This window comes from Anopheles coustani, chromosome 3 (genome assembly GCF_943734705.1).
Source record: "Anopheles coustani chromosome 3, idAnoCousDA_361_x.2, whole genome shotgun sequence".
Classification (NCBI taxonomy): Eukaryota; Metazoa; Arthropoda; class Insecta; order Diptera; family Culicidae; genus Anopheles; species Anopheles coustani.
The window spans coordinates 35,361,227-35,386,991 of record NC_071288.1 but is presented as its reverse complement, the minus strand read 5'-3'; the positions used below and the strand labels follow the sequence as shown (position 1 = coordinate 35,386,991).

The window sequence follows — 25,765 nt, the reverse complement described above, 5'->3', positions numbered from 1 at the left end:
AGAATGTCCATCGTGTACGGTCTCCTACGGCGGTCCTACATATCACGCCGCAACTCTTATCCCCACCAATCGTAATTCTTATTCGTTCAATTGCGCGAACCTTACCGGCTCTATAGTAAAGTATCTCACTGCGCCACTTTGAAAAGATTTACAAGTCCTATCAGCATTAAAATAAACCAATATTGTAGTTATCCCAACCGTTACCATTTTACAGCGTACCGTTTTATACTTCGTATAAAATTTTCCCACCGCGTGGAAGTGCAGTAAAACCCTTGTTTCGCTAATTACCAGCCTTATCCCTACTGTAGCTTAAAACTATGTCGCTCGCCTTGCTTCCGTACACGTACTTTCACGCACAATGCGTAGAAGATATACAGTGGATCATTCTGGAGAAATAACAACGAAAGCAACGACCCCTCCTACGATCCCTAGCGATGCTCATAGTACTCTTGTAAATGCGTTGTGAATCGTGTGTGTCTTATAAATAAAGAAGCAAACATGCGGAGCTCTTCTTCGCTGAGAGTAAACAGCCTCCAAGCTAGAGCCAAACACGGAATCGCGCGCCAGTTCGTCATCGCTGATCCTGATCCGGAGGTTGTACGCGTTTACTTTCAGGAAAAAATATGTCGCTCGCATGGTAAACCAAAGCAAAAGCAAAGCCCGATCGTCGGACGATCGACACGAGTCTTAAGGCAGATAACCCAGCGAGTCTTCCAGGCCAAGCGAGGAGCTAACCGGGCGGCCGGCTTGGTAGTAGCTCTCCGATTTGGTCAGCCTCTTGGCCGCACCCTTCAGCTCCTGGTGCTTGCTGCTGCGCACTATCAGGTCGGACTGCGTCGAGTGGATGTACTGGTATTCGCTGCCCGGCAGTTGCATGGCCGGTAGCGACTTCTTCTTGGTGCTAGTACTGTAGTGGTGTCGATGGTAGTGCAGACTGCCGCTGCTGCCACCACCACCACTGGCTCCACCGATACCACTGCTGGTGCTACCGCCGTGACCACCGCCACCACCTCCGCCACTAACGGTGTTCAGGCGCTTTTGATCGTTCTCCTGGTCGCGATGGTGCGTGTGATGGTGGTTATGGCCGTGATGGCGTCCGGATGCGTTGCCACGGTGGTGATGATCCGTACTGGACTTTTTTGTCGTTGATGCCAGCGAAGATCCACCCGACGTGGCACTGGACGACTGCGGGTCACTCTTCAGGTTCGTGATGTCCGTCGTCTGGCTAAGCTTTACGTCCGCAAACTCGGCCGCCACCTCGACCGTCTTCTTGACGCTGAGCGCCTCCGAAGCCTTCACTGGTCGTCCAGCGCCACCAACCGTGAACAGCTCGTAGTCAAGGGCCAACTTATCCACCTTCGAGCCCTTATTGCCTGCCTGCTTCGACTGGCCCTGTCCGTGACCCGCTCCGCCGGTGCCACACTTTGCCAGCTGGCCGTGGCGCGTCGAGCAGTAGCACTTCTCGTTGCTGATGCAGCTGTCCGTATCGCACCAGGTCGTCGAACCGTCCTCGTTCGGCGTCTCGCCCATCGAGCAGTAGCACTTGTCCTCGCTCCGGCAGCTCGGTGCCGAGCTGCGGTTGCTGGCTTGGTGCAGCTTCGCATTGATATCGTCGCCACCCAGACTGCAGTAGCATCGGTCGGCCGAGGTACAGGTACAGGCGTCCGAGTCGTAGCTACACTCCGAGCACGATACATAGCTGCAATGGCCAAAATAGGGATATTTAAAAATTAGCGGTAAAACGAGAACTAATAAACAAGAGTTGAAATCTAGAGTACCAATCTACATTTAGTTCATGAATTGAACACCTCTTGGATATAATTTGTATCCTCAAATTCTACGCTCTAGAAGTTGTATGGAATAGTACTCGAATAAATCTTCTTCTTCTGGCGTAATGGCCGTCTTGGTAATGCCTGCTCGTAAAGCGCTTACTAGATATTATCCCTTGCGTAGATGGATACTATCCACTGACTCCTTTCGTATAGAGGAGGGCCCGGTCTCGGATTGGATTCAAACCCACGCCGTTAAGGTGATAAGCACCGACGCTCATAGGTTTATTTTCTAGCCGGCACTAGAAACCCCTAATGACTCAAATTTTCTATGTACTCCAAGAACAGGACAAAACTGTTTTTTTTTTGTTTGCAGGACTTGTACATTTTGGTTAACAAGGTGTGAGCTTGTGGCACATCCCTTAGTGGGATTAAGCCTCTCTCTGAAAGTTATTGTGACCGAAAAAATATTATATCATAGGTTGCTGGTCAGCCGAGCCAAATATCGGGGAGTGCCAGACTCTAAATTCGAACACACAACCTGTCCGTGTGGAGTGTCCTCGGCCTTTGTAACGTTTTGTTCCCTCAAAATGACACTCATCCAACATGTTTGGTGCACCTCTTGTGCATCACACTGTGCCGTTACATATCCTACCCTGGTTTAACTTACCCGCTCGAGCTGTTCCTGTTGTGGGCTGTCAGCGTATGCTCATGTCGAGCCTCTGAAACTTCCGAACCACTAGTTCCAATTCGGGATCGGTCCTTCTTGCCGGTTGCCTTAAGATCCAGTGATAGCTGGTCCGCGAGCTGATGTGCCCGGCCACCACCACCGCCTCCACCGGCGACCGTCGCCGTTCCGTGTCCTCCGTCAGTGCCTCCCCGTGCCGCTCCGTTGCCATGGTGGCCTCCCGCCCGCCCGTTTCCTCCGGCACCGGCTGCACCGTTTCCACCGTGAGCCGCTCCTGAGCTACCGGTCGAGCTGCGTTCGCCCTTTTTGCTTCGAAACTTACCGAACCGAAACACCTTCCGGAGCCCCTTGGCCCCGATCAGCAGCTTTCGGCGCTGGTTCTGAAAGTGAACGTTCGGTGAGAAGGCAAGAAAACCGTCAAGCATCCGGCCGCCTTGAACTTGCTGTGAGCGTACCCGAAACCGAAGAGGTTAGGAAACAGTGAGTTGCTTGGGTTTTAGTTTGCAGATAGTCACTTTATTAGTATTACTTTTGTCCTCACATGTACAAAGCGGGGTCCAGTCCACGTCTAATCTGTTGCATCAGCTGCGCTGTTGCACACCTGCCTGTTCAGTCGATGCTAGTATCCTATCGTGTCCTTACCTAGTCCTGTGCCTTATTCTACCAACAGAAAAGTGTTTAGTTTAAAGAAGTCCCCAGTGTTTGTGGTAATAGAAGGTTAACCTACGGAGAGTGTTCCTTAGTGTACGTTAGTGGAAAATGTATCTACTACTACTTATCGATCATCGAAGGTCGTTTTAATGTTGTTGCCGTTTTGCTGTCCACCATGGGTGCATTCTACCGTGCAAGTCTACATAGTAATGTGTTGTACTCTCAAAATCCCCCTTACAGTTCTTCCACCGGTCTCTGGACGCACTCCGGACCTTTCCCGGAAGTTAATGTCAGTGCCAGGAAGGAAAGCGGTCATGTTCGTATGCGCACCCGGTACCGTGTCTCGTACACCTGTTCCCAGCTTACCTGCACATTACTGTTTCTTCGCTTCAGCTTTTTCTTCTTCTGCCGGCGCATGATGCTCTTCGAGCGCTGGTACAGCTCGTCCTTCGTCAGCGTGACGGCCAGCTTGAGCAGGAACTCCTTGTAGATCGGTTTCAGATCGTTGAACGACATCCCGTCCGAGTTGATTATGGCATTCAGTATCTCGTCGAGCGAGTGCAGGTTCTCCTGCAGCCGGAACTCGTTGAACAGCTCGCTGAACCCGAGCGGCGACCCGCCGCCCCCGCCCACCTTGCCCGTGTGGCGCCGGGTGGCGCGCGATTTGTACCGTGTCAGGCCGGCCGTGTTGAGGAAGCTGCCGGACCGCGGGATGGCTACCCGCGTCAGGATGTCGCCGGTCGAGTTGTCCGTGAGCGCCGGGTAGGGGCCCTCCTTGGCCGCGATCCCATGCTCATCGCCCGTCGAGTGGCTCCGGTCGGTGTAGATTTCGTCCAGCATCGGTCGGTTGGAAACTGAGGTGTGGTGGGAATCAAGAACCGTTTCCGTTAGTCAACTCCTGGAGATAGGACTAGAGCTTCCGCACAAAAACCCGGTACTCACTTGCCCGTGGTGGATTCGGGGGAATCGGTGGGGGTCGTTTGTTCTTGAGGTTCTTCTTGCGGCGTTCCTCGGTCGAGGACTCGTCCTCGTGCAGTCCGGGTACGGTGTCACTCTCGCCGCTGAGGGAACTGGTGGCGCTACGCTTCATGCGCGGTGGTCTCGGCGGTGGCGGAAGCATACTGCGTTGGCTGGCACTCGACCGACGCGAGGACAGCTTCGTGGAGCCACTCTGCTGATGGGTGTTCGTCGTCACGGTGCTACTGGCGATGCTCATGCAGCTAACGCCGTTCCGGTTCTTCGGGCGTTTGGGTCGTTGGTTCTGGGATTGAAAAAGACAAACATAGTCAAGAAGCCTACACAACAAACCGAATCCCTCTTCACGCGATCACTTACGTCCCCTCCACTCATGTGCGCCATCAAACTCTGATAGAGCGTCGCCGCGATCACGATCGCATCCTCCGGCGTCTGGCAGACGAACCCGTGGCATTCGAGCTGGCGTGGCACGAGCGTCGAACGCATCACGATCGCAAACAGCGGCGAATGGATGCCGGACGAGAGTCGCCGTTTGTCCGCAGCGCTGCACCAAGGAAGAAGGTAGCAAAACAGGTTAGGTTACCTACTGCTTCCCCGACATCCCGACCAGACTTTACCGGAGCACTTACCTTAGCGGACGGAACAGGGAGCTCTTATCGATGTTTTCCGGATCGGTAATGAGCGGCAGGAAGGCAGCACCGCCCTCCGCACCCGATACCACAAACTTGACCGCCGACCAGACGGCGATGTTTTGGAACGGCGTTACCGACGGCTCTTTGCCGCTGCCCGCCCGAATCCGCAACCCGATCGGGCTGATGTCCAGCGAACCTCCCGTCTGCGTCTGTCGGATAGGGAGCGAATGGGGGGGAAATACAAATGGTTAGACTTCAAAAAACCCTTTCATGACCTGATCTTCATCAGCGTGATCGCATCTTCACCCTTTCACCGACCCGATGTTAAGGGGTGATTTATTTTTGTATGCTAACGTGTTTTTTTCTTCTTCTTTCTGGATCAACCCCTCGTTTGCTTGACCCCGTCCGAACTGGCCCATTTTTCGGTGGGTATTTATCGCAATCGGCCCCCCGGCCGAATCGAATCGCCGATAAAAGGCAGCGGATTTGGGGTAGCATGAAGAGAAAATGGTATACTTCACCGCAACGTGAAAGAGCCCGACCGACGTGCGATGCACGGGGGTGAAGGGAAAGCACCGAAACTAGACACGTTTTTGACCGCGCTCGGCAAAGCAAGAAAAGGGGCCTCCGGAGGGGAAGGGTGGTGGAAAAATCGGTTGGAATTTCTCTTCCGAGATGATTTGCCGTGCGGACCGAAGCACGGTCCACGGTTCGGTATCGATCGGCGTAAGTTAAGTGGCACAGTTTGATAATTAACGGGTTTAACACAAATAGTGCTGCTGTTGCTGTTAGCCGTGTGTTCAATTAACGACGCTGGCCGAGGGAAAAACAAGGTAAGCTCGAATGCAAAGCTGCCGACCAACGCGCCGGCATTTGTCCAGCCGATGACACAAATAAAGAGTAAATTATAAAACTTACGAATATAAGTCCCACGGGAAGGGAAAATGCACAACCTTGGCCATGGGAAGAAAAGTGTTCGAGCTTTCGGTTCACGGTTTCCAATCGCCCCCGGAGCCAATGGTTCTCTGCAGATAACCACGAATTACTTCATTAGATAATGGTTCGCGCGTTTCGCTCCGAGGGCTGAAGAGTGTTGCTTCTCGACGAATACATTTTTCACACCACACCAAAGATGGGCTTAAAAGGGCTATAATTTTATGGAAATTCAAATAGGTGTAAATTTGGCAAACGGTTAAAGTTGCCTCAACGAACTGGCGAGCCGTCTAGTGGAGGGGAACGAACACAAAATACAAGCTGAACCTTGGGAGCGCAAACCGCAGTCATGATGATTAGGCTGATTAGGCTTCCTGTGAAATGGATAATTTGATAATCGTTCAATTAATTAACAGGTTGGGAAAAACCAGTAAGAACCCCATGGCCTGAGCTGAAAAGAAAGATCTTTTTTCTTATGAAAAGCAAAAGAAAAGCTCACCAGTAGTTCAGGTGCAAGAGGTGAAATTTGAATACCTCTATGAGTAATAATTCATGTTGTTCGTTGCACTGGTCTCCTCATGGTTTGCTAGCTTATCTTGATAACTGTACTTCTTGCTCATCTTCCATTAACAACTTCGAGGTGAAAAAAATATACACACACACACTATAATGCTACTCCACCCCGGCCAGCTGTGGCCTCGCCGAACAACATGATACTGACGGACCAAAGTCTGGCAATTATGTTATTCTTTCCCTGGCAGCTTGCCCCATCCATTATCAACGCCTAACTACTGCTCGTTGTTCGGTCGGGCTACGATGTAACGGGCCGAGGGGCGTTTATCTTCTCTACAATTGGCCACGGAAAGCGATTACGAGAAGAAAGTAACGATTTGTTCCACACAGAGTCACACATTCCTCTGATCGAATCAGTAAAATATTTTGTGGGTTACCGGACAAGATTGGTGAGAAAAATGTACAGAAAGGAAAGAGAAACGATGCTTTTTTCAGTGGTCTGCTAATGTTGAAGGGCTTGACCTTACTTCAAAAACACCAGTGCTTGAAGTAACCCCATCACAAAGCGTTAGATACTTGACCCAGTTTTTATCAGAGCCAGCGAACCCTTGCTCTAACAAAAACATTTGTTTCTGTGAAAGTTTTTGTTTTTCCGCAACTCAAATAAACAGACATTAAATGATTCTTTTTAGGCATATTTCTGCAGCAGTAAAAACTCGTTTAACTTTTTGTACCAACATGAACGACTTATACAAACATTTCAATCTCCCTTTTCCAATCCGTTGATGGTTTTCAGATTTTAATCGAATTTCAGAAAAAAATATTTGATCTAGTGTATTCACTAGGCCTAGCAAATTTAAATGTTAATTCACTTCAGGGTAGATTATTCATGCATTCCGATTTGCTTTCGTTTGTTTTTATTAGTTCTGTGTTTTAGAGTATCATACCAGAAGTGATCATGAGTTTATAACCATCACTAACATCCTTTTTTATCATTTTTCGCACCTTTGAACGGCTACCTTTTTATATATCTTTTCGCAGTACAATTTTCAATAATGTTTCTGATGAGATCGAGGAAAGATTGAATTCTAAAGTTGAAACGGCTTGTCATGTTCAATGCTGTCAACTCAAATAGTTAGAAATGAGTTTGAACTAATCTAGTGAAAATTATGTAAATTCTACCTTACATAATTTTCACTAGATTAGTTCAAACTTTTTACAAATTTATCATAAATATCAATATTTTTTTTACAAAAATTTGGATTTGATTGATTTTTAATTAAATTTTCAGAAAAAAAACCCTTAATTAATTGTTTCCGTAATTGATGGAAACGTACGAAGTGGAGCAGTTTTTTTCTAAAATGAAATTTCATGTTCACACAACACCATACAACGAAATGAATCCGCAATTGATGTCATGCATTTGATTTTGTTAGATAAAGAAATACACATTTGAATAGTATGTAGTTCTTTTCAATTTTTTTAGTTTAATTTTATCCCTCATTAAAACATAATCCAAAAAATTTAAACATTTTTAAGATCATTCATACTTTACGCGAACCCCAAAAAATGTCTTTGAAAGTATGCCTAACTCAAACGAAATTAGTTTAGTAGATTGTGATGAATATTGAAAATTAGTATTTTTTAACGTTGATTAACTAATTGCATCCAATAAACAATGTAAAGAACATACACTAGGTACTAGCTATTGTTTCTTTTCGACTCGTAAACTAGTTACCAACCATAAACAACGACCGTGCTCGGCTACAAAACGGTGCGTGCGACAATTCCCGAGCCGCGTCATCAACCAATTCTATCAATTAGGGGATAACGCCGGCCGAACGAATTATGTTGCGCAGTCAGTCAGAGCATCAGGTGCAGCGTCGGCAGCTAATTACATACCACTTTCACCCTCTCTTCCGAACCGAGTAGGACGAATTGAACAGTGCCGAACAAAGCGTTACAAGAGCGGCTGGTGGGTAGAAGATCCCCTTTCAAAGTAGTGATGCGAGGGGAAAAACTTAGAAGAGGAAATTGATGATGGCGGAGAAAAGCCCCCATGGTCGTCGGGTGGTGGCGGGATTTCACTTTTCCACCCGTTTGACGTTTGTGCAAAATCGGCAATTAAACCGAAACCAACGAGAGCAGAGTCGCACAGCGTCGCTGCGCTCCAAAGGTGGGGACGCCATGTCTCGAATGGATCCACACCGAAACGCTGACCGCAACCCCGGTCCAACACTGGCGCACGGATGGTGGAAAACAAAAACTGGCTAAGGTTAGTCGCTTTCATTAGAAGAGGTTATGCACAAATTAAAATCATCGTCGAACCGTACGAACTCATTAAAACCGTTCGCTGGCGGCGGGCGAAAGTTTCGCTACCGAGTTGTGCTTAGGGTTGAAGCTTGGGGTGGAAGGATCACCACCAAAACGTCCTCGTATGCAAATGGGGCAAAACGTTGATTCGAACCTTCGGTGAAAAGCGCGAGGAAAGCCCGAGCATACGCAGGGCGTCATTAAAACTGAAACTCTTTCATGCGCCGGGTTCAATGTTATCGAACAAGCAAATCGTTTCGTTTTATTTTTGCCACACAAAGCATCTCTCAACTTGCACTAGCACCGAGTTGCACAAAGGTGCTTGAAAATGGGGGCAACAGAGGTAGAAACACTTCCTGTTTATTGACACAAAACACTGCGCGCCATCAATGGGGCCATCGAGAAAAACTGGGAAAAATTTCGGCCCGCCAACTAAAATCGGAAACCGACCTCAAGCGCCATCGTACGTCGATAGGTTTGCGTCCGTTCGGTGGCGTGTGCAGTGTTTCGGAAAGGTACGTGAATGTTATCATCCGAATGCCGATTTTTGGTAGCGTACGGTGAGAGGTATGTTTTCCTCGTTTGAGAATTTCCTCTGTCGGTTGAAAAGAAACAACTCCAGCATCTCCAAACGCCACACACTTCACGATCGCGAGTATCCGAGCGGATTGCGTGCCGTGGATAGGAAAGGGTGGAACGAACACGCCTGAAGTGTGTAACGTCTTTCTCCGACCCCCCTGGCCTCCCCCCGGTGGAGGTGGAAAAACCAACCCCAAAATGCTTCGTTCACGCCATCGCGAGGCTGAGTGGCGCTTCGATGCGTATTTGGGTGAAATTTTGGATTTCAAATCAAAACCACCCTACGGGTTTGGGCCATTTAATCAGCGACCAAAAAATCAACAACCGAACGAAACACGTCCACGTCTACGGAGAAACGAGCCGCCCCCCGGGAAAAGTGGGGACACCAGCGGTGTGTCTTTCACTTCGGACCTCGGCTCGCACTGACAGCAGTTGATCGATATCGCACAGTTTTTAGGTTTTCGCAACAGCCCAGCTTATCAACCGTAAGATAGTCGGGTGCGATAAACGTTTCTACTAATCGCGACAAACACATGGCATAACCAGATGGTCGGTAGAAAAAAAACAGGCAAAACGCATGTAACTGTTTAGCGAAAAGTACACCAAATCGGACGAATTCACTTCAACACGCCGATATGTTTGCTTTGCTTTCGGTCTACGAGCGTCCAGCTCCCGTCCGCTCGAACCGGTACATGCAATTATTTAATTCGCAGTTTGGATTAGTTTTACAAATTTGCAAAACAACAGTACATATAAACAACCCCCCCCCCCCGAGGTTCAATCAAGTCGTAAACAGCCGATCGGCGAAGCTATTATTGTGATTACTACTCCAAATACCAATAATTGGAGCAAGTGCAGGGGGAAATAAAAATCTTACCCTCCCTCTGCCACTGCTTGGCGGAGGGTGAGGATGCAACGAGAGAGAGGGAGGGGGTGGATAGTTCTCCTTGTTTGGGAAATCGGGAACTGGACTGGCCCGATCCGTTAGGGGAACGGGGGCCTTTTGCTATCCAAGCGCTAATGGACCATCGAACGGAACTGGTTTTGCATCGATTCGATCTTGATTTTTCCTCGCCCGAAGCATGGCCTGCAGTTTTTGTGTGCAGATCGAGGCCCTGTTCCAGCATCGCTTGTGGTTTTTGTGTTTTATTTGTCGGCCGTTTTTCCCACCCGCCCGGTGAGTTTCCACGGCGCAGTCTTCGAACCGGCAGGCAAACATTTGGGTCGAACCGGGGTTCGCTTACTTTCTTGCACGGACGCAACCTCAACCCGGACGACTCGTCTATCCCGGAGACTAGTCCGGTCCGAGTGGGTTTTTTTGTTTGAGTCTCACTGTTTATATTTCCTTCCGTTTCCTTCCTCTTGTTTCTATTCGAACCGTTTTCCACGAATCCATTGCAATGCAGTTGCAATCGTTACACATATTGGCGACCACGAGTGAGTGCGAGCGAAGGAAAAGTAATTGCAAAAATTGTTCAATTTAAGTGTGTCAAACTGAACCAGTTTTATCTAAGACGCTATTGGCCGGATCGAGCGGGGCACTGTCTTTGGGCTACTATCGCAAACTGGTCCGACAAATGCGGAATGGAACGTCGCCCGGACGGAAACTGCATCCCGTCCGTGCGATCTTGATGCATGTTTGCACTCGGCTGGGATCCGTTGGGGGAGCTCATCTCTCAGACGGCCCACTTTTCGCACAACAAATGTACAAACACGGGGTGAAAGGCTGGTGAGGAAATGGACGCGTGACCCAGATCCTTCGATGTCATCTGGGAGAATTTGCTGGACGGACTGGATGGAGCTTTTGAAGTACTTGATCTAATTTATTTTCTGTTTGCCTGGGCTGATCCTCGATGAAGCAGGGTTTTAACGGTGCAACTATGCAGGGTTATCACTTTTCGATAATCATCAGCGATAGAAAAAAAAACAACTGAACAAGAATGAAATAAATTTGAATGTTTCGCAACATCAGTTTATCACTTAAAAAAATCCAAGCATTACGATGACTGCCTGCAATTTTAGCCATATCCGACAAATATAATGATTATTGGCTTGTTTTTCAGGTCTGTTCGTTTGAGCCTCTAAATTGTTGGAATACATTCTACATTTAAAACCTTCGATTTTTTTCCAATTAGTAGCAATTTAGAGACATTGGGAGGGTGAGCACTGTTCGGTGTGTTGATGATATTTAATCGTTTCAACTTCTCCAAAGTTCTTTGGGCATGGTTTATTTGGGTCATTTTGATGATTCAGTCATTTTTCCTTCTACCTGTCGTTACGACCTTTGTTGCCTCAGATCCCGCAGCAAGGTCCGGAGCCGGAACCAGACTCCTAATGATATTTTATTCTTTCTCCATAATTGACAGATTAGTAAAAACTCCACATTAGTTGAGTTTAGTTGACACGAAGTGTGTTACAACACCAAGCAAGCTCACTCAGCGATATGGTTGGAAGTACGAACCAACCTTTAAACCTAGTTGGTTCGCTATTTCGGCCAAGACGGGTTCAATTTGAACGATGAGGCTGTCAAACTAAAATTAAATTAAATTAAACATATAAAATGATGATGCTATCAAAAGAAATTGCTAACGTTTTTCGTTCCTGCATGAAAAATCTTTGAAATTTTGTCAATTTTTTTAATTTTTTTTTTAATATCAGTAGAATATATTTTCTTCACCTCTGTATGACTTTGGAATTTCATTTTTAACCCAGAGATTGCTATCAGTTATAAACAAGAAACGTCTAGGCACATTACATCTAGCCGAAAAAAATAGCGCAAAGTTTAGTATGAGAGCTTGTTTTGTAAGATTGTCAGATGGAACGAGAATCTAAGCGATTAAAATCCTAATACTTTATGAAGCTGATAATTATTATAATGCGTAATAGATTTGACCCTACAAAAGAAAGTCAGCAACTATCAGGCCATGTACATAAAACGAATCGAGATCTTTACATAAAATCTTTTGTTGCTAAATAATTCTAGATTCGGCATTTGATACAACTCCTTGCAGTTTTGTTTGCTTAAATTTCCAATAAAGAAAATTCCATTCCGTATATCAGGATTTTGCCCACATTTGGTTTAGTTCCGTTTCGTCCAACGCAAGTTCGTTAAACGTTGTTTTTTTCTCTCTTTTTTGACGTTGTACTTTCCCTTGTTTTTGTTAAATCACGCCTTTGAACTAGCAATTTTAGGCACACATTTTTTTTTTCGTTGCAATAAGTTTACCAGCGAAGCAAAAGCCACGCTGCCCTACATTACGAAAACACATTTTTTGCACCGAAGTTGGTCAGGCAAATAAGGAAAGCGACAATATGGGCGAGGAACAGTTTGAAACATTTCCGCACGATTCTTCAAGGACGCGCTCAAGCCCACTATAGGACCCTGTTGTTTGCTGAGACGGTGCAAAATTTCACATAATAATTCCAGCAGGGGGAGGGGCGTGTGGTATCGCGACTTGTGCCACATTCCACGGCGACGCCAACACCTTCCTCATATTGACCGAGCCGAACCTCCCGAGGTGCGCTCCGTTTGCGTCAACCTGTAACGCGCGTTACGCTGGCGGGGATGCCGAGCGTGATGATTTATGCACGTTTCACAGTTCGTTAAGCATTGCCGGTAACTAAATTTTCCATTTTTTTTTGTCTTTTTGTTGTTGCCCGTCCCAAGGGTGTCTTCCCTCCCTGGGTACGGTACGAGCCCCGACCGGGCGGCAGTAACCCATCCGTGGATCATAATTAGCCGGGTTATGAGATTTCTATTCGCTGCCGCAAATTTCACGTGCCCAGCTTAATGCCCGGCCCTACTCCCAACGATACCCGGACCGATACCGTGATTATCCTTCCTACCGCGCCCGAAATGGCGGCGACAAGGGTGGCACCCAGCACCGAAATGGGGTGGGTGTGATGGAACGCATTTCACTTTCCACCAATTTCCACATGCGGACGCCCGATATGTGAATCGTGAATCGTGGAGGTGTGACGCGGTTGATGCGTGAGTACCGCATTTCATGGGGTCGTTTTTTATATTTGGTTTTTTATTTGTGCTCCGTGTGCTCGTGTGCAAGGCGAGTCGCTTCTAAGTGCTCGTATGAATATGCGAAAAGTAAAATTATCGACCACCGCATATTTAAATCCTTAAAACATATTCACGCGGCCGTTTTCATCGTTGCTCCGTGATTGTTTACGACTTGTTGAGGTATATTTTTTTCTCACGACCACAGCCATGACTCAGACTCACTTGAGCCAGTTGGATTGGGAAGTTTTAATGAGCTCGGGAAAGTTTATCATCAACCGCTCGTCAAAGACTGCGGAATTGCATTGTGCAAAGGTTGGTCGGTACATTTAAAATCTCGCTGAGGAATAACTTAAAGCGATTCTCAGATCGGAAGAAATAGCTAATAAAGATCAGCTTGGTTCTTATTTGGTTCGTAATTATCTAATAAGGTTCATGATAATAATCAAACGGTATCTAAAATTAAAAGAAATAATGCTTAAAGTTATCAAAATGTATGTCAACACTGGTAAAAAGGTCAGCACACAAAAAAATACCTACTTTGAGAGATCCTTGCTCAACCGTATTGAGGTATCAACCACAATAAAACATTTCTTTGCTGAAGAAATGGGTGAGGATGAGGCATAAATATTGCAATGGTCCATAAACTTTGCCACCTCATTAGGTAGCAAGAAGTCAATTTACAGTTCAACGTTTCAATAATCATCAATCTTCGTCACATGCATCGCTTGTGCTAAGAAAAGCTTCTTGGCTGCTAATGTTCAGATTGTCAAAGGCAAGGAATGGCGGCTTAAATGGTAAACCTTTTGAAAACATCCCATTTACGTCCATTGCAACTCGTAAAACATTCGGGAAGCATCCAACTCATCGCCTCAGTAGGTCGCAAGCAGTAATTCCTTTTTTTCTCCCTCGCCAACAAACGATTGCACCCTAAGCCAATGGGCGTTTTCCCGCCAGAGCCCAATGGCCTGCTAATTGCCCGGCAAAAGTTCGGCCCAACCAGCCCGGGACCACTGGATCCCTCTGCCCGTTGCACCCAAGCGATGCAGGACGTTTCCACCTCACGGGTGAAAGAAATCGCCGTTACGGGAGATGGATTTCAACCACGCGCACCTCGCCACCCTGCCTCCAGAGAAGAAGCGGCCGGGGTTTGGCACTGTTTTTCGACCAGCTTTGGGGTCAAGCCTCGGAATGAGCGGCATAAATATAAAACCAGCGAACGGAACTATCAATCTGCACCGACTCCGCCATCGTTAGGGAGCGTCTTGCGTATGCCAACACCGTCAGATGGTGGTGGATTGTTATGGCAAGATATATGGTTCATACGATGTTTCAATCACCAAACCAGCGTCAGCATGATCAGCATGACGCATACAAGATACATCGGGAGTGTATCTGCCCTAATATCTGGCGCAGAGAATGGGAGCCATGAAAAGATATCTCAATCAGAGCACGAACATTGTCGTTGTAAATCAAACCCGAAATCAAACATTCAGATCAATGTTTGAGCTATTAAATTTATAAACGATGATACAATTTGAATCGTTAGAAGGACCATAAGAAGCACTTACATTTAAACTTCTATTTCTTTCTCGTTCCTATTGCACATTTCCTTGCGTTATTTTAAATTCAAATTGCAATTTAGACCTGAGAGATGATCTAACAGGTAGTTAAATTATTATTCAAAGGACGTTTAAAACTTCCATCATCGTCGTTTCTTATTATAGAAAAAAGAATAGTTTTAAAACCAAAATAAAATCACTTATAAAAGAGATTAGGAAGTTGCATGAAGCTTAATGTAAACAAGCACGGGATGATCTTGCTTTTACGATCAACCATCTTCATTACGTCGAAAGTAGTAATCCTGTCTGACGAGCGTAAACAGATCCACGCAAAGAGGCTCGCCGGTTTAGTGGAGGTTTAAAATAATTATGCTCATTGTGCTCAGCTTTCGACTTGATCGCAAGTGACTTTTATTTCATCTCCGACGTCGTCACTGATCGCGTTTGAAAGATGGGAGAAATGCTGTGTGTTTGAGCGCCATTTCCCCGATGCGCAGTGGGTAAACATTGTTCGACGGTGTACGATTGATTGGCCGAATTGTTGCGAAGGAAAACAAAAATGAAATTGCTTGATCAATCAATGCGTTGTGCACGTTGCCTGATGCGTTATTGTTGTGCTGTCCGATGAGAGCGAGATTATTTAAAGCGCCACTCGGTGTTTTCGAATGCAAATGGAAATGCGCTCGTTTGGAGTAGTTGCTTTGCTTCGACCCGGCTGCCGGCTGGGGCGTTGGGTGATAAAATCGAACAAAGGGAAATTTTCAAGCGGGTTTCGGCTTTCTTCCGGAAGTTTGGCTTTGCCGGATTACGACGGATGGGCCCAGGCGTAGGGTGTTGAAGTTTGTTAAACGGTCCGTTTGACCAGTTAGGTAATCGATGTTATTGCAAAACTGTATATATAATGCTCGTCGTTTGATGTTGCCAAAACCAAGCGCAGAAAAACATATTTTCATGTCGGGAATCAACACTGCAGATCAACAATACGGAAAAGGATCCATCGAAGATCGCTCTGCATCTGGATGTAAACAGTTTAGCTGTTGTATTATGAGTTTGTTTGTTGCTTAATAAACGAGTCTTTCATTTGGTTAACACGTTGACTACCAAGCGTTTTTATCACACCTTTTTAGTACAATAGTTTTTAATTAAATTTGTTTATACAATTTATTAAACCGACGGTTTTTGAATGCTATAAGCAAAGTCTTAGCTTCCTAAAGAATGGGTATTGAATTTTACCAAAATTTTTATGTTGCATTTTGATTTATGTATGCGACAAAAACTTTTCAGAACTAGTGACAGCTGGCTATCAAAAATGATAGCCATGACAGCCAACGTGTTAAACAAAGATTTCAGATTTTTAAAGTTAAAGTACTTAATGAGAGTATTTAATTGAAGCAGATTCACTGACGGGGGTATTAAATGAAAAAACGTCTAATTTGTTTATCATTTTAAATTGTATACCATCGTGTCAAGCATTTTCAATTCACTTATTCTCCTAGCACTAAAATTTTAATTAAATTGAGTTCTATTACGATGTGTCTAAACATGAGTTTGGGGTTTTAAATGTTTCTTTTCAATCCACTATTTTTTTTTATTTTTTAAAAATACTAAGAACCTTGAAACGGCATTTTGAAAATAAACCGGCCATCGCGAAACGGCCATCGCGATACAGAAGAGTATAAAAGTAAGCGCGCCAACGAAAGCGGTCTTTTCTACTAAGTGATCATACACCAATAAAGTACCGCGTTTTTTAAAACGTTTCAAACAAGTAAAAGAGCGTTCTTAATACTCGGTAGGGCGTATCGTTCACAGTTACTTTAGTCATTTTATTATGATTACTTACACTATGGACAATATAAATAAGCAAAACATAGGCAAAATAAAAATATTATTTTAAAATCATATCTTGTCCCGTTTTTCTTCATCGTGTTCTAAAGAAACAAAGATTTTTAGAACTGATGTTTTATTTTTTTTTTTTTTATGTGGCACGACATCCCCTAGTGGGACAAGGCCTCTCTCCGAAGAGAGTTTGTGTGACCGAAAGACGGTATATTATAGATCGGTGGTCAGCCGTTCGTAATACCGGAGGGTGCCAGACTCGAGATTCGATCCCACACCTGTGGTGTGGTGTTTCCTCGCGCTACCGCTGCGCCATGGGCACCCCACTTTATAGCTCAGAATAAAACGCAATGTTGCTAAAACTGCTTTGGGTAAGTTGAACTCACAAAACCTCTTATTAAAATTACGATATTTTTGGTTGCTTGTAGAACAAGCAAAGAGCTTTTATTTCCCACAACTTCAAACACGAGCAATTTATATGAGCTCTTCGCGATTGGCAAATGAAGATGCAACCTTAAGTAGTTCGGTAAAGAGTTTCGACAACTGATGTTGGAAAACTTACCCCGTGTCCTGCGCCGCTCAAGTACAGCTGCCTCAGCGGCTCCTGCAGCCCGACCAGGCTCGTGACCTTCTCCTTCAGCGGCAGCGAGCCCAGGCAGCGCACGCTAAAGCTTTGTACATTGGCCGAGGTGCCATGCTCCTTCGCGACGTCCGTAAACATGCGCTCGATCTGCGCCTGCACGCTGTTGCTGATCTCGTGCCGGCCATCGGCGGTGCCCTGCCGTCCAGCACCCGTCCCTACGGTCGGCCCCGCCGCCGGTCCCGCGACCACCGGACCACCTTTCCCCGCCGCGACGCCACCTGCCCCACCAAAGTCGCGCAAACTGCTCGCCACCGCGCTGATGTCCAGGTTGTCGCGGTCGTTTATGATGGCACCGGCGAGGCTGCCCCGGCTCAGCCCGCCAATCGACGACGACCGGCGGCGTCCGTTGTGCGAGCTGCGATCATCTAACCGCTGGCTGACGATCGACCTGGAACGAGCGAGAAATTCCGGACCGGACGAGGAAGAAAAAAAAACACAGGATCAGAATCGGAGCACCTGACGTTCCCCGCTGAAAGCCCTGCCCTCATCCTTCCTACACCACCGCCCATCCCACTAAGCACTTGGCTACTCAACTACTCGACCGCTACGGGGTCCCGAAAGGGTAAGGTTGGGATCATCGGGAGGTTAGTTACTCTTAGTGTTCAGGGAGAGAGAGGAGAGGAAAGGGAGGGATACAGAACACTACCGCTACCACCGTACCCAGTATGAACATGCTCGGCCGCACCGCCGCAGCTGCAGTGGTAGTGGTCGGCGCTACCGGTGCAGCTAGGATCGCACCCGTTGGCGTTACTGTTATGGTTATGATCGTAAAAGCATAGCTGTTGGATTAGGTACACGAAAAAATCACTAACTGTTTGCCACATTGAACCGAAATGTTCGGATGACGCTCATCGATCACGCACTGGTGGTTGCACATTAAAGCTAGCTTTAGCGACGGCAACGGACTGGGAGCTGCTGAAGGCTGGATCGGACTGTGTGCCGAGGGTGCCAATCGGGTTCGATAGCGTCCGTCTTCTGGTTGTTATCTCCTAGCGAAACCGATCCTCACAACGTGCGTGAACACAGGAAGGCTGCACTTAACACTTCTCCTCAACGGTTCGTTCAAACACTATGGCACTGTGGTACGTCGTGGATGTGGTTGTTCTGGAACTCGATGGTCAGGTTCATGCTTGCCTATCCAAGCCAACGACGTGTGGTGTAAGGTTTTTTGTTTGTCTGAGATTGCTTCGATCGTCACTCTGCAGATTACCGAAACTTCACCGCGCGCTCACACACTGTACTACGATCTTCGACACGCACTTACAGCGCCCCCCAAGGACTGTCACGCTGGGCGCGTGCTGGATGGCTCGAGTGGCCGGAAAAATAAAATAAATGATTGCAACCGAACGGGCGCTGCGGGTCCAAGGTCCGGAAAATTTTAAACATTTATGAGCAATCGCCGTCTAAACTGTTGTGTGAGTGTGTGTTTTCGTTTTGTTGCTTGTTGCTTTTTCGGTGGCGGGGAAATTCGGTCAATCAAATGCGCACCAACCAGACGTACAGCTCGCTGGCTGACCAACTCGACTGTGGGTGGGTACACTAGGGTAGGGGGATGACGATCCGGGCTACGTTCACGAGATTCGGTTGATATTTAAATTTTAACGGAATCCTTCATCCACTCGAAAGCTTGGTGAACTACGAGACACAAAGTCACCAGATACACCCCAATGTTACGAATTTTCCAGCAAGACACCTAGACGACTGGCCGTTGGATCATCGGCACACCATCACACAAACACCAAACACCACGATTTTCCGTCCGACTTTGGACGATCTGCACCAGCGCAAAGACGAAACACACCCGTACGGTACCGCGTTCGAGCAACTATTGAGCGACGGGCAATCGGCTGCGCGCAACCTAGGTGAGTCTAGGTGCGAAGAAATTTCCGCGCCCGCCATGAAGTCCACTTCACCGCGCCTCCTTCCCCTTTCTTCGATCCATCGGCATAGTGGGCTTTGCTTTTCCCACCTCCCGCCAAAGCGACGAGTGAAGAAACGACTTTCGGAGAAACTGTGCGGGAAAGAGGTAGAGCAACCTTGGTCGAAAAACATGGGGCTTAGGAAGTGAGCTTTTAAACCGGTTATTGCATACTTTCAGACTCACTTCGCGTTCACTTGATCATTTGTAGCTCAAAAGCTCACCCGTTGAAAGCTCCGTCGATCAGTTTTCCGGTTTAAAGGGAGGGATCAGAGGAAACATCGAAATTCCTCCACCAAAATTGCTACTCCCAGTGGAAATGAAATTGTGCGAAAATCAGCCATTCACTCTAAGCCCGGAAAATCATTTCATTGCTGCTATCAAATAACACTAATCACAACCGGGTACTGTTGCGTGTACACTTAACTAACGCGCCTATCCGCGTTTTCCGTACGAACGGGAAAAAGAAAGGAATCTAACCACTGGATGCAGCCGAATGCAACTTGTTTTCCTCCAGCTCGCCTGCAGCGGAAAAATGTCGTTCTCCTAGATTCGAGCACGCTGTGCGGAGTGGGTTATCGGGAGTGACCCATATCCGAGCCGGAGACGTACTCGGCCGGACCAGACGCGGTCCTGAAGCCGTAAGTCGTCGTTGTCGTTGAGAAACATGAGCGTAATGGAAATAGGTGACCCAAATGCGAATCACCACGACAGGACCCCACGATAAACGGGGATGTCACTGGCAGGTTGTGTTTATTGCTTCACTTTTTGTCTGGACCCTGCCTGCCAGGCGCGAAGGACCCGTTAGAGGATGATCCCATTACATGGCATGTTAGGCTGGAACCACGGTTGGTGCGGAAAACTTGTTTCCGATTAGGTGTTTGGATTAATCTAAATAGTTAGCGCGTGGGTTCGGTGCTGGTTGGATGAATAATTGATGCAATGAATGCAAGTGAAGAAAGTACTGCATTGCAAAATTAGGTCAGTGCCACTTTTGCATTTGCAAGCCGATTTGAAAAACCTTTTGCCTAAATCATGCTTTGATAAAGTAAACCAATCTCATACATTTCGAAGGCAAATAAAGATTGTTATGCATCTTGTATTCACATAGTATTTGATGAAAATATCAAAGCAGAAAACTATATGCAAATGCACTTCGAATCCGTAAAATTAACTATTGGAAGTCAGGTAAGAAAGAATTTTGCATAAAAGACGTATCGTGACAAAACGATTCGTTCCTTCTCTACACTAACAACAACCTTCAATCACGCCTGCTGGTGCCAAATTGTTGGATAACATTTTGGAATCAGATCAGAAAAATTATTTTTTCTATAACAAAGCGTTAGACAAAATGTAGGTTTTTGTATCGATTCTTCTAACTTTCTCGGATAACATGTTTCAGATCTTTGTAGTAGACTTTGTTTTTAAATTCTTTTATGAAATTAATTGTATAGATGTTCAGCATTATTTTTGAGTTTAAAACGCCTAACGAATTTAATTAAATCAAATAACTTCCAAGCTTAAAGTTAGTAAAGCATTAAAATAAATTGTTTACTCATGAGCTTTACAAATCAAATTAAGTTGAACAAATAATGGGTGTGAAATTGTTGCAACAAACGCGGAATTGTAAAAAGAGGAATATGTAAAACAATGAGATACAGAAAAAGATTTAAGACAGTTCGCTTGAAATGTTTACAAACATTAGTGACTAACGTCGGTTTGTAAAACAACTGACAACGTCTCTGTATTGATGAGTTTTCGAGTTCCTCACACAAACCGTGATTCGAGAGAATATTATTTGTAGCATCTCATTGCTGCAAAGCTGTTCATTATCAACAGAACATTGCAAACATTGCCATCTAGCAGACGCCTCAGCAACATGTTGTTTTTACGAGTTCTTAGGTATTTACTTCCAACTGACTTACAGTCCAAATAACTTAACTGATGTTATTGTTATTCTCATAACGTACTAACAAGTGTATTCAGTTTGTTACTTTTCAAAGAATTAATGGCCGCATCCACCGATCTCGAGTTTCACTGTAGCATCGTGCACCACCTTCCGATCGCCTCCGATCGGAAGATGTTCTCTGCGGCGTACAACAGCCACCAGCAGGATGACGAATATGAGGAAGTGTGCATTATTGCCAGCGTCACCATCAACAACACCGGCGCGAGTGTGGCTTTCCCCGCCCATCGGAGTCTGGAGTTGTTCTACCCGACGATCCCATTCATCGGCCCTAATCTGTTCCGACAGTTCAACGTCGCCACGGTTAACCTTGAGCTTCGCAAGGGCATCCTGAGGGAGCTATACTATGGCCTGAGCCGGCTGGAGAGTTTGAAGATCAGTGCCACGGGGCTTAAGACTTTCGACGTATTGCCGGTGCAAAACGACAAGCTGCATACGCTGGTGATACACGAGCGCAATATGACAACGCTGCCCGGCAACATTCGATATCTGGTCGGGCTGAAGTTGCTCGACGTTTCGAACTGCGCCCTGAAGACCGTCGATCTGAACAGCCTCGAAAATCTCGCTGCACTAAATGTGTTGAGTGTGGCCTACAACGATCTGACCAGCGTCACGGTGGGTAGTGAACTCATCCTGCCGAATCTGGCAATGTTCGATGTGCGGCAGAATCGGCTTCAGCAAATCGATCGCTTTCCGGACATGTTTCCTGGCCTGAAGTCCACCCGTCTTATGAAGAATCGTTGGGATTGCGACTGGGTGAGTGCGGTGCGGGCAGCGGTGTGGCAGCGGAAAATCACCGTTCTCGGAAACGATTTCTTGTGCGACGGACGTGTGAGGAATGGGGGTCTGTGCTGTTCGTACAGCAGTCCGGAACGAGCCCGTGTGGCGATCTCGGAGCTGATGCTGACCGCGCTTGACGAGCTGCCAGGGCGTGAGGCTGTGGTGAGGAAGGGGTTCAAGCTGCAAGTGTTCGAAAACGAAACCTTCGATGGTGTGATCGGGGTGGAGATGGAGAAGGTTGGTGTTTACTTGCAGGACCCCATAAACAAAGTGTAAATGTGTGTGTTTGAGTGATTCAATGTTATGACATTGAATGTAGTGATCCAACCGATGGTTGTAGGTTGGATGAGCTAGTCCAGCTTTCCTAGTTTACCACGAGTTTAGTAGTGATAAGGATTTTAGATTGCACAGTTCGCTCCAATCTATAGCGATCCAATCGGAGGGGAAACAATGCGTTCGATTGCATTCTTGTGAGTAGCGCAACCTATCAGTGTCATGATATATGTACTAATCAACCTGTTCCATGCAGAACTCTTGCAGCCTTCATTGGCATTTCGACGTGCTCTTCAAGTACTGTCGTATGCACGAAGATCAATCGTAACGCAACGTGCTTTATCGAAGGGCTTTCGCTTCATTCGTCTTCCGAATATTCGGAGATCATCTTCCCCAACACGTCACAGGTGATCATGCAATCCTGCGAAATCCTTTCCTTCACCAGCCAACTTTTCGATGCCCTACCCAATGCGGCCTTTCTCACCCTAAAAGGAGGTCTAATCCCCTCCGTTACGTTTCGTTCGGAGTCGTTACACTCCCTGAGGATCGATAACACGGAACTACGAGAGTTCGCAGTAGTTCCGGTGGAAAACCGTAACCTAAACACGCTCATCATTAATGGCAATCCGCTGAATACTCTGCCACCTGCCATTAGTCTCCTTACGGCGCTGTCGATCCTGGACCTCTCGAACAATAAGCTGGAATCGGTCAACCTCAACTGGTTCCGATCGATGGAGAATTTGCTTGCGCTTGACCTCTCTTCGAATCACCTCGTGCGGATTGACACTTCGTCTACGCTGCGGCTGGCGCGTGTCAAAAACTTCTGGATCAACCACAACCGCCTGCGGGAAGTCGCCTTCTTTCCGAGCTTCATGCCCGCCCTGCAGCGGGTACGTTTGGTGGAGAACTTTTGGAGTTGCCCCTGGGTGAGGGAAGCGAGGCAAGCGATCTGGATCGGGTCCATCGAGGTGTACGGAGCGGAATACTCATGTCCCACCAGTACATTTGAAGGAGGCCTCTGCTGCTACGAAGCTGACCACCCAGATGTACGTGGAACGAGATACGAAATCGTATCCGTTACCGTGGATCGGCAGGATTCAAGTCACGGGGAAGTATCGGCAGAGCTTTTACCAAGTCCGGACAAGTTGCGTGCTCGGGACGGCAATGCAGACCGGACCGAAATGGCTCAGCTAAGACGTTCCTACGAGGCACTAGGGGAGAAGTACCGCCGGGTGGTCGAGGAGAAAGAGTTGCTGGAGAAACGATTCGTAAATACCGTTCGTGAACTCGAAGCTGCTGTGCGACGATTGACGGCGGAATTGGGAGAAGCCCAAAATGCCATCAGCTTGAACAGGGTATAAGGCTTTTATTGATTCCATATCCTAAACGTAAATGAATGTCGTTTATGTTAAGGTTGTCTTTGACGTATCTAACCATTTCAACCGTCAACAATTAGCAAACCGTAGTTAGTGATGGGCGCATTTGATAAGTCTACGAATCCAATATGCATCATACGTATTAGTTTTAAAATATTAATGAAATATCTTGAAGAAAAACTTTTTGAAACTGCACAATAAATCATTATCTACCTTGAAATGAACCATCGAGAACATCTTGATGCCAGATTTCTTGCTTTTAGATTGTAATATTTTAAATATTGCACTGTTGTCTTTATTTCAAAGTTTACATAAAATATTACAAATAACTTATCATTATTATTAAAAAAGTGACCATCTACAACATTCAAGTAGTGTTTGCTATCTAGTCATGCAATGAAAAGGAAAACTACAGGTAGACTTTACTAAAGTACAAATCCTAAGTCTTTCCGAATTATTTTAAAATGGTTTCAAATGTCATTACTTCTCTTGAAAATATAAAAACACTGCACGGTTTATTTAAACAAAATGTGGTTTCCTCCGCACATCCCGTTTCATATGGAAAGTCATAGTATCACTTTGTTTAAAGGGAAAATTTCATATTACATTGTAATTAGTGGATATACTACCATGTTAAGGGCATACTAAAAGAAATGTAATCGCTAGTGTAATCGCGAATTACGCTGATCTCTCGCGTATCGTCAATATTTGGGCCGAAATTTTGCAATTCGGTAAAAGTAGCAGCATTTTTTGAAGCTACGGCTATTATTTAGTATTTATGGTTGAGCTATTGATTCATTTGTTAAGGTTTTAACAAGATGCCAGGGTATGAAAGCCAACATTATGTTTGATAAATTTAGATTACGCTAGCGATTACACTTCGTTTCCCGTACCTTTTTCATACATTTGTATATATTTTTAACTAATTTGAATTTATCAATTTACACATCAAACACGACCACATTACTGATTGATCAATTTACAATTACTCACCTTGTGTCGTCGAACATGGAATCGATCCTCAGCTTATAGATACTGTTTCGGCTTATGCTGGACCTCGCGTCCAGCTGATCCGCGTCCACGAGTCGGAAGCCCGATGAAACACTAGAACCGCGCCGAGGGCGGCTCATTCTCTGCGAACCGTCCATATTGTACGTGACCATTGCTTGTCATGCGCCGTGGGGTTGCTCTTCCCATACAACACGTTTAAACGACACAAACATACGCTGCACATCGACGCAGCTTCTCAATTCGCGAAGACATGGCTCGGAAGATCTCTCCGGGTGATCGATAGCCGCTGCACACTTGATCTCGCTGGCACACTTATCGCGTCATAAACGTCAAAAAACACATAACACGAAAACAATTGCACTTTCGCAGAACGAACTAACCTCTCAGGCCGGCACAGTCGTGCCACTTTCACAATTCTATTGTACTTTTTGATTGCTGGCACCCTTTTATCGGACGAAAACCCATCAGGGAGACCGTGAACGGGGTCGTCCAAGGAACACAGTGGGTACACTTGACCTATTTGGTGGCCCGAATCGATCCCGGAGCTGAGATTCGCTCGCTACGATCGCTAATCGATGGTTGATCGCTATGAAGCCGCGCACTATCGGTCGAACATGCCTAACTATGCTCGACGTCCCAGAGGATGTGGCCGCGACCGGAGAGTGCTACACTGTGGTCCACTTGTCTTTCCCAAACGGCCACCATTGGCTGGCGTCGATGCTTAAGTGTAACGGAACGAACGGATGTCGTCGTACGCGCACCGCACAGAACCGTGATTGCGTACTCCGACGGCCTAATGAGGGAGGCCTTGGGTTGTTTCCCGCCACCGGCTTCTTCCCACTTTCTCGCCGGAGACGCTGCTGGTGCACGCTCAACTGTCCGTCGGCGAGCGGGCTGGCGCACCACCGAAGCGTACACACATAATTTCCGATCGATCGTTGTTCGACTTTTTCAAGTTCAATGACGCAAACTCTGTTGCTTCTGTCGGTGGCGTGATGCTGGCGGTGATGATAATGCTGACGACGCTGGCCTTTACTGCAATTGATGGAAATGGGGGAAAAGCAGAAACAGCCAGATTAGTACACACACGGCACGGAACGCGGACCTGCTGCTTGGAGTAATTGTACCGCACGTGTCTGCGCCTGCCCCTCATTTTGTTTTGGTCCGCGGGCATCCTCCAAGTGGGGTTTTCGAGAAAATGGAAAATTGTATGCCTTCGACCTGAAGAAATGGCGCCATGCTGACCATGAAAATGTGTCGGAAGTAAAAAGGAGACCCACTGAAGTGTTTCGCTCATTGCAAGAGTAAGAGCAGGAAGTCAAGAACGTAATTTTA

General features: G+C 46.5%; 1 protein-coding gene across 1 annotated transcript; it reads right to left on the bottom strand.

The window, feature by feature from the left end:
• Positions 1-687: 687 nt before the first annotated feature.
• On the bottom strand, positions 688-24,582 carry LOC131271617 (uncharacterized). The gene is made up of 9 exons (XM_058273110.1): positions 24,413-24,582; positions 17,026-17,494; positions 4,713-4,924; positions 4,444-4,627; positions 4,051-4,369; positions 3,475-3,962; positions 2,440-2,837; positions 1,002-1,699; positions 688-962 (listed from the first exon to the last, which is right to left on the bottom strand). Exons 1-9 carry the CDS (start codon positions 24,580-24,582, stop codon positions 688-690), a joined length of 3,213 nt encoding a protein of 1,070 aa, XP_058129093.1.
• Between the last annotated feature and the right edge of the window lie 1,183 nt (positions 24,583-25,765).

What these genes read in the sequence shown, in the direction of transcription:
- LOC131271617 (XM_058273110.1), bottom strand. Translation starts at nt 24,582, where the DNA reads ATGGTCACGTACAATATGGACGGTTCGCAGAGAATGAGCCGCCCTCGG. An exon ending in AACAGGAACAGCTCGAGCGG is followed by an intron (nt 1,700 to 2,439) that starts GTAAGTTAAACC and finishes TGGCCATTGCAG; the next exon opens with CTATGTATCGTGCTCGGAGT. An exon ending in TAGTGGCGGAGGTGGTGGCG is followed by an intron (nt 963 to 1,001) that starts GTGGTCACGGCG and finishes GTATCGGTGGAG; the next exon opens with CCAGTGGTGGTGGTGGCAGC.